The 11,893-nt window shown below is 45.7% G+C and overlaps 1 protein-coding gene across 3 annotated transcripts; it reads left to right on the top strand.

Annotated features, from left to right (window-relative positions):
* Positions 1-4,388: 4,388 nt before the first annotated feature.
* Positions 4,389-11,237, top strand: LOC135896850 (F-box/LRR-repeat protein 12-like). 3 transcript variants are annotated; one of them, XM_065425343.1, is made up of 2 exons: positions 4,389-4,599; positions 8,509-11,237. In XM_065425343.1, the coding sequence occupies exons 1-2, from the start codon at positions 4,508-4,510 to the stop codon at positions 9,416-9,418; spliced, it is 1,002 nt and encodes a 333-aa protein (XP_065281415.1). In that variant the 5' UTR covers positions 4,389-4,507; the 3' UTR covers positions 9,419-11,237. The 3 variants fall into 3 exon arrangements, 1 of the variants encoding a protein (XP_065281415.1); XR_011508629.1 differs by lacking the exon at positions 4,389-4,599 and adding an exon at positions 4,784-5,530 and having other exon boundaries at positions 8,509-8,646; XR_011508630.1 differs by lacking the exon at positions 4,389-4,599 and adding an exon at positions 4,784-5,488 and having other exon boundaries at positions 8,509-8,645.
* The last annotated feature ends 656 nt before the right edge of the window (positions 11,238-11,893 follow it).

The following is an 11,893-nucleotide window of genomic DNA, read 5'->3' as shown; positions in this document are numbered from 1 at the left end:
GGCAATGTTGTCGAATGTGGTAGCGAATCTGCAACCGGCTGGAATACAGGCTGCCAGCGCAGGTCTGCAACAGCTGCTTGACGAATATGCCGACGTGTTTGCTCCGGGACTCGGCCTGTGCAAAGGACCACCGGTCACATTTCAATTGAAAGAAAACGCGTGTCCACGGTTCTTTAAGGCCCGTACTGTACCCTACGCTCTCAGAGATAAGATGTCTGAATCGTTGGATCAGCTGGTCGCGGAAGGCGTTTTGACGCCGGTAAAAACCGCTGAATGGGCAACCCCTGTGGTACCCGTTTTGAAGGGCGATGGGTCCCTCCGACTGTGTGGAGACTTCCGTATGACTGTGAATGCGGCCATTGTGGTAGAACAATACCCGTTGCCTCGAGTGGACGGCATTTTTGCTAGGTTAAACGGTGGCGAAGTATTCACGACCTTGGATTTGCGTCAAGCCTACAACCAGTTGCCATTGGATGAGGAAGCAAAGAAGATAACAGTCCTCAACACCCAGAAGGGTCTCTTTTGTTTTAACAGATTACCGTTTGGCGTAAGTTCTGCTCCAGCCATATTCCAAAGGCGAATGGACGGACTGCTGGGGGATATTCCTGGAGTGCAGGTGTACCTGGATGACATTATCATCGCCGAGAAAAAACATGATTCATCTAGGCTCAAAACCGTGCTGCAGCGGCTGCGGGAGTATGGTCTCCGACTGAACAAGGGAAAGTGCAAGTTTCGGCAAGACGAAGTCACATTTCTCGGTCATCGTATCGACGCGAAGGGTCTGCGACCGAAGGACGACAATATCAAAGCCGTTGTTGAAGTCCCAAAGCCCACGTCGGTGAGTGAGCTGAAAGCTTTTCTCGGTCTCATAAATTACTATGGCAAGTTCCTGCCCAATCTGGCCACCATGCTAGCTCCGCTACATGCTCTCTTATCCAAAGGAGTGAAGTGGCAATGGAGCCAGGAACAGGAGAAAGCATTTCAGCAAGTTAAGCAGGCAATTGTGGCTTCCAAGTTTCTGGCTCACTTCGACCCGGATAAGCCACTGCGGCTGGAGTGCGATGCATCACCAGTAGGCATTGGGGCCGTTTTGTCGCACCGCGTGAATGGTGTTGACTACCCCATCGGATTACGGTCCAGGACACTTACCAAGAGCGAGCGCAATTACTCGCAGTTAGAAAAAGAAGCTTTGGCACTGGTATTCGGCGTCGCCCGGTTTAAAGACTACCTGTACGGACATCAGTTCGTCTTAGTAACAGACCACAAGCCTCTTACTGGTTTATTCAATCCAGGTAAAGCCATACCACCGATGGCGGCCGCAAGAATACAGCGTTGGGCCTTGTTTCTTGGCAACTACAACTACACATTGCAGTACCGGAAGGGCAGTGACCATTCCAATGCTGATGCCCTCAGTCGGTTGCCCTTGCCAGTAATGGAGGAGCCGCGGGACTTTGCTGCCGACGAGTACGTTTTGTATGCCCACTCTCTTGAGGAAACAGCGCTTTGCGCCCGCGAGGTTGAACATCTGACTAATCGAGACAAGTTAAAGTTAAAGACAAGACAAGACAAGAAAGAAAGACAAGACAAGTTAAAGACAAGTTCTGCAAGTTAAAAAATGGATTTCCCAGGGATGGCCGTCATATCTTCCGCAGGGCCATGAGCTTCTCCGGCCGTACTTCAACAGAAGAACAGAGCTTACAGTCAGCCACAATTTAGTGTACTGGGGACATCGCATTGTTCTACCCCTGGCGGCGGCAAGGCGTGTGTTGCGGCTTTTGCACGAGACACACCCCGGCATGACAGCCATGAAAACCACAGCGAGAACGTTGTTTTGGTATCCGGGACTGGATTCCGACATAGAGCGACTGGTGAACTCATGTTCCACATGTGCGCAGGCTTCAGCGATGCCACCAGCACAGATACCTTTGGCCTGGCCAGCCACCGGGGAAAGGTGGAGCCGGCTGCACGCAGATTTCGCAGGCCCGTTGGACGGACAAATGGTCTTAGTCGTCGTCGACTCGGAAACGAAATGGATGGAAGCCATTCCAATGAAAACTGCCACTTCGCAAACCACGGCCAACGCGCTAAGATCAATATTTGCACGGTTCGGCCTTCCAAAAACCTTTGTTTCTGATAACGGACCACAATTTGTGGGCAAAGTTTTTCGTGAGTTTCTGGCACGGAACAATGTGCAACAACTCACAACAGCCCCTTATCATCCACAGTCGAATGGGTTAGCCGAACGAGCTGTGCGTACGCTCAAGGAAGGACTAAAGAAGAACCCCGGAATAGACCTCAAAATACGCAAAGCGCGGGTTTTATGTCGATATCGCCGAACGCCCGTCAAGGATGGAAAGTCGCCGGCGGAACTCTTATTGGGGTACCAAATAAGAACAAAGCTGGACTGTATCGCTCCCGATGAAAGGTCACCAGAAATCCAACCACGAGTTGGAGGGTCTCCAGTTCAGGCAGGTGACCCAGTCTGGATGCGCGATTTCCGAACAAGTCGTCGCAGGTGGATACCAGGAGTAGTGCGAGATCAACTGGGGTCCAGAATGGTCACTGTTGATTCCGGGAAAGGAATTCAGCGGCGACACTTGGACCAGGTGAGACGTCGAACTGTCTCAGACTCTTTCTCGACACAGAGGGTAGCCGTAAACCCTGCAGATAGCACTCCAATCACGTTGCGACATAGTCCAGAAGTGGCCCAGACGGATAGCCCGCCACCGTTACGAAGATCGACCCGACAGCGACGGCCTCCTGAACGCTTGGACCTGTAAGAGGGGAAGAAGTGATGTATCGCCAACTTCATCGTCATCTTCATCGTGCCTTCATCGGCACTGCCATGGTCATCATCACACGTCAGCAGCGGAAGACACGGACGCAGGCTGCAATAAAGCTGCGGTGCTTGCGGCGTTATGTCTGACTGATGTCAGTGTTTTAAGCCTAGTGCGACATAGCAAATTAAAATTATTTTGAAATGTTTGCAGCGTCCAATACCTCGTCGTGGGTGTCCTCGCATACGGAAGCAGCCTACAACATACTTTTTATAGCCTTTTTATAGCCTCAATTTATAACATTGGCCCCTGCGCTACGCTCGGCATAGTTCCGTGCTACCACTTCACTGCAAAATGCAGTGGCTGTTTTGCTTCAGACAGTCGGCGTGCGCTGTTCGGTTGTGTACGTAACACGACCTTCCTCAGCACGTGAGGGCTCGAATGTGTTGCCAGTTTCAGTAACTATTATAAAATTGATCTTTGTTGTCTTAATTCATGCGGTTCCTCCCAGAGTGTACAATTGAAACCGAGATGGGCGAGAGTTTTCAGAATTCATTTTACATCACGTACATCCTGCTTCATTTTTTCTTACATTACGATTTACAAGCCTGTCCAAGAAGGATGAAAACACACATGTAGGCAGTGGCGTAGCAACAGGGGGGGCCGGGGGGCCGTGGGCCCCGGATGCAAGGGGCCAGTGAGGGAGGGGGGGGGGCAGTGGCGTAGCTAGGTTGTCTGGCACCCGGGGCCCTTAGCTCTTCTGTCACCCCCCCAGGGGTGTAGTCGAGGGAGGCGCGGATATCGACAATTTTCGGGTGTCTTCAGACGTATATGACCCCCCCCCCCCCCTGCTGGCCTCGTGCACCCGGGGCCCACGGCCTCCCGGACCCCCTGTTGCTACGCCAGTTGGGGGGGGGGGGGGGTTATATACGTCTGAAGACACCCCTCTTTCCGCCGGCTACACCCAGCGGGGGAGGGGTGGAGGTGACAGAAGACCTGAGGGCCCCGGGTACCACGTGACCTAGCTACGCCACTGCATGTAGGAGCGAATGATCGTGAAACTCAGAGTTTCATACAATTGTATGAAACTCAATGGGGAAACTTTAGTAAGGAATTGTTGTATATACAGTGTACTAGTACACTGCAGTTGTAGATGTATACGGACAGCAGTTGATATTCCATAGGCGTTGGATCTTACTATATATTGTTGCACACGCATAGTTCCGCAAGAGCCTGGCCATGCGGTTGATGTCAACATAAAATGTGCCGATAAAGCTCAAAACCTCCTTATCTTGAACATTCCGCAAGTGTCTGTGTTTCACCCACGAAAACGTTAAATTTTTGTATGGAAAACGTCCAGCTCCCGTATCAATATATTTAGCCAATACGCAAGTTCAGCGAGGTCGATTTTTCTGCAGTGTGGCAATGGTGTTGGGCCATCCAAAGCCACCACCATAGAGTTTCTTGTAAATATTGAAATAAGGAGGTTATATATTTACAAAACCTCTTTGTATTTGGACGTTGGAACCATTCTACGGCTGTCCCCGCTGTCCCTGCACCGGTGCTGTGCCCAAACGGCGGGTTGGCGTATTAGCGAAAGATGGAGAACCGCGAGAGGGCGCCACGTGGAAATGTAACTTTTATGTGTTATCTACATTGCCCTCGCTGTGTCTACAAATAATTTCGTTCTCATTCAACATGTGATTTTTCGTATACGTGGAATCAGTATCATGACAGCATTCGATGCAGATGGACTGCCCGACGTGGTGCTTCTGCAGATATTTAGGCTCTTGAAGTTCTCTGATCTATGCAAAGTTGGAAGGTGAGCGGTCAGATCAATCGTTTCGACTTGCCAGCATGCTGCCAAGAGGCGCATTGCGAAAGCCGTCTTGAACCGTAAAATTAAAAGCCGGTGTAAAACCAGCTGCACCAGTTAAATTATGTATGCAGCAGTATTATTTCTAAAAATGACCAAATCTTAGAGCACTAGCATACTGAACGTGTGTGCATGTGTGCAGCCTTTGTTATAGTGTCTCAGCAAGGCGTAGTCCTGCCTGCCCTTGTTCGCCTTTCGCACACTGCTGCGATCTAATTCGTGTTGTTGTTCGTGTTGAAATTGCTCTTGGCGTTGCATCGTGGAGCGATCTAACTGTGCCGTCTGAAAAAAATTGCGGAAGGGGGTGCCGCCTAGCGCAGTCAAATGTCAACAAAAAAATTCGCGGCTTGTGGGAGCATTCAGTGGTATCAGTAGTAATCCATGAGAAGTCGCCGATTGATAGGCGTTGAAGCGATTACCCGTTTGCTTGAACTGCTCTGTTCTAGATTGAAGCCGTGCGACTCCTAATCGTGGTTTATTTGCTAGCGATAGAGTGGGCGGAGCCACTCGCAATCGAAGCGCAAGTCATTGCTATTCCTTAGGGCATTGCTATTCTTTAGGGCTGGGAGATAGTCAATTTAATGTCCTTGATGCAATACTGCTTCTCAAGAGTTCAACGGCAGTTTCATACATGCGACTTGGCTCTCAGCAGAACCGTGGTCATTTCCCGCTGAATTAAGTGCAACGCAGTTGACTTTCTTAAGTTCATGAACTACGGGACGTAAATCGATTAAAATTATTATCAGAGTATTTACCGCTTGCGGATGCCCTTTGGAAAGTTTGAACATGGTCGAATTCACCGGTATCGAGCCTAGGGAAACTCAACTGTATTCAGGTGCGCCATTGTCCTCGTGTGACCAGTGTGAACAGTGGCAACGTGAGTGTCAATATGTCCTTATGCATTGCATTGTGAATGCGTCGTGAAAGTCTGAGCACTTAGCCGCGTCCATGTCAAACTGAGAGAAAATCGTGGTGTTTCCCGAAGCTGCACAGTGGGCTACAAAGGGGATGCAGTCGTGGAGGCTTCCGCGTTAATTTCGATCATTTAGTGGTTTACCGTGCACTAGAGCGTTTTTGCATCCCGTCCGAATCGGGCGGCTGCCGGGACCATGCGTTGGGGAACCCGCGACTTCTTGCTCAGCATAACGACCCGTTATGTCAGTCGGTGTGTATGCATACCTTCATAGGGACATTGAAAGCGTTGGTATTATATATGAATAGTTGGAAATGCCTTACATATAAAAGTGCTGTAAGATATTGTAAATCCTCAATGTAAGGATGTCCCTAGTACAAAATAAAAGCAGCGGAATCTCAAGACAGCTACAATAATGAGAGAAATTCAAAAAGGCATGGAAGTGCATGGTTATTCTTTTAGTTTTATTGAAAGTTTTATTTAGCTGGAAAAGAAAGGGGGTGGGAAGATATGTACAGTGTTTACCGAGTCAGTCCACTTGTGCCTCTCCCAATGTCATAATCTACCATTCTATTATTTATTTATTTATTTTATTTATTTATTTTCAATACTGCCAGGCTCATGTAAAATCAAGGCAGGTGGACAGTACTGTATACACAAACAAAGGTTAATATTAACAGAATGCTTTAAAAATTATGGGGTTTTACATGCCAAAACCACTTTCTGATTATGAGGCACGCCGTAGTGGAGGACTCCGGAATATTAACAGAATGCTATTCACAACAATAATTAGAAATAATAAGGCAGCTAATACAATGTCTTATTCTAGTGTAGCTGAGTAACAATTCAATATCTGGTGAAAGTAGTAGTGCACAAAAAATCTACAGTTTTTCTGCACAGAATCTACACAATACCATTTAGTTATGTAATATTAGGAAAGAAACTGTTAGTGGTTTTTATCAATTACATCATCCATCATACTGATAAAAGTGGTTAGTGACATGCATTTAGCAATCAGAGGATCAAGGTGGTTCCACTATTGAACTGCACATGGAAAAAATGAATATTGAAAGTGTCATTGTGGCTTAAGGTTTAAGGATGTTGTTGACGTGATGCACGAGACTGTGAAAAGGAGATACATTTTGGCGAGTCAATCTTGGAGCTGGTTATGAATTAATTGATGCAAACATTTTAGATGAGCTTGTTTCACTCTGGTTCGGAGCATGGCAAGCCCTGATTGTGCTAATGGTTGGTGGGAGAATCATAACATATATGCTTGTTATTACATTGTTATGCAAAACTGCTTTCTTTCTAAGCCATTGGTATTTTTCTGAAGAGTTCTTGTCTGTCTTATGGGCCCTTTCTCAATCTAGAGGAGCAGTTGCATTCTTCCCGGTTTGCATTTGTGGAGTCATCCACTGCCCCGAATTTTTTTTTTCAATTCTGGCATCAAATCTTTTGACTTGGCTTGCTGCATTACAACTGCCTAATCCCCAATGTTTTAACAGACCAGGATTATGTTTTCCTGACTTAGCAGCAGCTGTAGCACTAGCATTTTTCTGCTCGGGGTGGTGGGTACAGCATGATTTTGCATTTTTGTTGGGGGTACAGGAGGGCACTCTATTAGCACACCATGCTCTAAGGAGGTAGGGGGGTCGATGGGAGGGCAGCAGAAATATTGGGGGATCGGCTGCCACCCCTCAACCTCCTTTTGAGCCAACCCTGCTCATCAGCAGGCATCAGTGTCAGAAAGCTGCTTTTTGTCCCTGGGTGGTGCATGGTGAAAAAACCCCACCATACTGCAATGGTGGCATCTTCACAGTCCTGTATATACAAGCTGAATGAACAAACACAAAAGACATTTTTTGGGGGGAGGCTTGGTCTTGCAGTTTTGTCATTCATACTGTGCTGAGTCTTTCACCACTACATTGTTAATAATTCAGCCTGAAGAATGTGCACATTTATCTACGCTGTTAAATTTTGAATTTAGTGATTTTGCTTTACCAAGGCTATACGGTATTTCAAATGGCTATACTGTTTGTTTTACCGTATGTCAAAGAATTTCCTACTCAAAAGAAAAATGAATGTCCTTCTCATGTCCTCACACATATGAGATAGGTCAAGACTGCATATGACACTGATGTAAATATGTTCTAAGAAATATTGATGTGCTTATGATAACTTCTGTGTCGTGCTGTGAATTCAGAGCTTTGTTTTGTATACATGAGAGAAGTGTTGAATGGCAGTCGCATACAGAGATAAAGCTCTGAATTGGGTGATCTCAATGTCCGTCTGAACTTGAAGCCACTTTGGGTAGTTCCGACTAGCAAAAAAGTCAAGCCATCGGAACCCCTTATTCTTTTCGTTCATCGCATAACGAGGGCCTTGAATTTGGTAGTCTTGATGCCATGAGGTATCATACAAGGGCCTAGTTGGCCTGCTTCTAAATTGACATACTATATGACACCTGAGGTAAAATGATCTGCCACCTGAGGCCGTTAGTGGCACTGGCTAACACTCCCAGAGCTAATCTTACACACCTACACAAATACTCAAGAAACTGGCTGTGAGAATGGTGCCATGGTAGCTTAATTGATAAAGCACTATACGCATAATGCAGAAAATGTGGGTTCAGTCCCCACCTGCGGCAAGTTATCTTTTTGTTCATTTTCATTTCAGTTTGCTTTATTATTTCTGCATTTCAATTAAACATTATTAATTTGCCCTGTGCTTTTGCTGGCTTCATTGTCTGTTCCTTGGTAAGATTGCGAAAAAAAAAAAAAAGGAGAGCAGATATTCTAATAACTGCTCATTGTTCATGCACTTGTTGCTTCTACTTTAGCCAGAGCAATTCTGAAGGGGCACAAGATGTGTGTGATTGTTGTGAATGCATTATATCGGACAGTGATGAGCTAAGTGCAACACTTCTGTGTCCCTGGCAGGGTTTGCCGCCGTTGGTATGGTCTCTCACGGAGCCAAGCCCTGTGGACATGCGTGGATGCCAGCGCACCTGAAATCAGCTCAGTGCAGATGGACAGGCTGGCCTCAGTGCTAACAGACTCTGTTCGGTGGTTGTACGTGTCGAGCTTCTTGCACTGTGGGCTCTTCCTGTCTCCAGGAGCTCTGCGTGACCTTCGAGCCCACTGCCCTTACTTGTCCACCCTTGTCATCAAGAGTGCTCTTTTAACAACTCTCGATGACTTTGCCCCTGTAACTGTGGGAGACCTCCCACCCACTCTCAAGACCCTTTCACTTCGCCACTCTTTTTTTCAAGTGGACCAGTTCTTCTCGCTTTTGGCCATTCGTAACCTGAGCATTCTCGACTTGAGCTTTTGTTGGTGTGTCTCAGACCAGGACATTCCCTTTGTCACACAGCTCCCAAACCTTCGCGAGCTGTACCTGGAATACTGTGAGGACATCCGGGACACAGGTGTGGCATTGGTTGTAAGCCGTGGCCATAACTTGAAAACCTTGGCCCTTGATGGCACTAAGATCACAGATGAGGCAATCCGCACAATTGCCGAAAATGCATTTGCACTGGAAAGATTGTATGTTGGTAGCACAGCAGTTACTGATATCGGCGCTTTGCACCTCTCCAAAGGAAAGTGCTTTTCATTACAGGAGCTTTGTCTCTTTAGCACAAGGGTTACTGTGCAGACAATGAAGGTGCTGGTTGATGTTTTCCCACAGCTGCAGTGGCTGAACTTGGAGAACACACTTATTGATATTGGAGATAGTCCCCTAATTGCCAAGCAGGTGCCACCGGGCTGCACAGTTCTTGTGGATGGAGTGCGCTTTCACCTGGGGGTTGGCTGCAACCATTCTGTGGACCGGTTGCGACTACAAGATTGAAGAGGCAGCATGTCCTGCCTGACTGCAATGCCAACCTTAAAGAGTGCCTCGTGTGCTAGGTAGCTCACAGAAGTATAATTGTTTGAGACATTGAAGAGGGCCGGAGGGACACCAGTATCCATGACAATTTGCCCGAACCAACACTTTTCATGTGGCCCATACAGGCACCAAGAAGTGGGCTCATTTAGAGTAATAGTGCAAACTATTGGCTTTAGCTGGTGTTGACTATCCCGATCAGACAAGAGACAGTTTGCTTCTTACTAGAGAAACTGGATGCAGCATTGTTATGCTACATCAAAGGGACCCTGAAATGGTTTCTTGATACCAGGGCGTGAAAAAAAAAAGGCTAATGGAAAGGCCATGTTTGTAACCATCTCATTGGCTGACACTGCCGCCATATAGCAGCACAAGACTTGCAAAATGCATTGGAAAAAGGAAAGAAGTGCTTGTGCCTCTAGTGTTATCACACAATGCAGTGCTGTTATAGCACATTTTCTGATAATTTTCGTCCCGGACTAGGATGAATTTTTCTTCAACTATGAGGCTTTCCTTTTGAGGAACCCGTATGGGTTTCCTTTGTAGCAATTGCTACGAACAGGTGGATGTCTGATTTCCCTTTATTCATTTTCTGATAATGTGCATCTTGCTGCTGTCTCCATGACCAAGGGAAAAGTACAGCTGCAGTGTCAGAGTGGTCGCTTCACTGAAGTGGCATGGATTTGTCCTTGAATTGAGGTGTTCAGTATTAACTTTGGCACTTTGGTTGGATCAGAAGCTGTAGATATTTGGTTTTCAGAGCTATGAGCATGGTACTGTGCCATGTATGTGTAAAAGCAACATGAAGACATTATCACACAGCCGCATAACAAGTGCTTTGAATCCAGGATTGTTTAAATTGTTGTACTCTTTATACTTTATGCTTGTGTAGCATGAAAAATATTGCACGCATCTGGGCTGAATCTGATTACCATTAACTGCAGCATATTGCTCACCTCTACTGCCTTGAAAGGCACTGAATCTCTGTGGTGAAATTGCATTTGTAGTCCAGTACAGCTGCGCTTGGTAACTAACACCACATGCTTGGCTGCCGATCACAAACTTGAACATTTAATGTGTGATCATCTGCTGAGGTTCAGAGTAAGAAAGGAAAGTCACTGTGTTTGTTACATCGAAATGTCTACTTAAGGTACTTCAGCACTGTAGCTGAGGTGAAAATTTTTATTGCTTAGAGAAGAGTGTGGCCACAGTCATTGACAAACAGTGAATCTTGAGTGTTTCTTCAGAGGTGTTTTATGTATTTGCCTACCTCTGCATGTTGTAGCCGCACTTTTATTTATTGTTATTTGTGTTTGCATATTAGTTTGTGTCTTATATAGCTTATTCTTTTATTCTTGTGCTAGAATGCATTTACATTTATATGTAACGTGACCTGTGCACAAGACAGGCATAAGCTAAGAGCAAGGTTTAGCAAAGAAAGTATAGAATTTTATTCACCTTTCATTTTATTTTTGTAATATCTTTATTGTTATATTTTTGTAAGCAACTTTTTCCAGTTATAGCATGTACATGCTCGACCTTCGAAAACTGTGACTCTTGAAAGGTATATGTCCCACCTCTTCGGTCATTTTAGCTTGTCAGCCTAAGCCAGATTGATTTTACTGTGTGTGGCGAGGGAGTGAAGGATATACCACAACATTGTCCATACAAGTACCATTGCATTGCTATCTGTGTATTTATGTGTTACATGCCGTGTATGTGCAGTTCAATATTGCATCTATTATTTCTGACAGGAACTTCACAAGTAGCTGGCAGGCCAGCACTAAGTGTCCATATGACATAAAGCCGTTTTGCAACTGGCATTTTGTACAAGAAGCCACTGGTGAAATTTCTTGTGATGAAAATTTATAGCAATTTTTTTGTGCAACAGCTTGCTAACCATTTCTTTTCCTGCTATTTATAGTGTGTTTGGTGGCATCAAAGTTCACTGATCTATAATTTTTGACTCATATTGTAACTTTCTTTTTACAGTGTTGAGAATGCCAGTGTTGTAATGTTGTTTGAAGGCAAACGATGAACTGGCATCTTTTAGATTTTGCTTATTTATACTACTCATTGCAGGGCCTCATTGAAGTAGGACCTGTGGGAACAATAGTCTCACAGGCTTCATAACTTTGTTAAGAAAACAATGTGCAGTAAATGTTGCGCACAGCAACATATGTTGATTGCTTTTGTATGCAGCTGTTGTAGCAGCTGCTGCTGCATATATTTTGGTCCTGTGTGTTTGTGTCCGTGTGGGAAGCTGACCATATGTGTTGTAGGCTTTGGCCCTTACACATGCAAGCATTTGTGTGTTCGTCCATTTGAGAAGCCATGTCTATTTATTAATTATTCACTACTTCCCCACTTATGGTGTGAAATGGTTGAGTGATCAGAGTGCAAGGAATCAAAGGGATAATGCAGCATGAAATATTTTAA

The sequence above is a fragment of the Dermacentor albipictus genome, chromosome 1 (genome assembly GCF_038994185.2).
Source record: "Dermacentor albipictus isolate Rhodes 1998 colony chromosome 1, USDA_Dalb.pri_finalv2, whole genome shotgun sequence".
Classification (NCBI taxonomy): Eukaryota; Metazoa; Arthropoda; class Arachnida; order Ixodida; family Ixodidae; genus Dermacentor; species Dermacentor albipictus.
Note: the sequence above shows the minus strand (reverse complement) of the source record. Positions and strands in the feature narration are given on the sequence as shown.

Coding starts and splice junctions, on each gene's coding strand:
- LOC135896850 (XM_065425343.1), top strand. CDS start 4,508: ATGACAGCATTCGATGCAGATGGACTGCCCGACGTGGTGCTTCTGCAG. Junction 4,600..8,508: donor GATCTATGCAAAGTTGGAAG/GTGAGCGGTCAG, acceptor TGTCCCTGGCAG/GGTTTGCCGCCGTTGGTATG.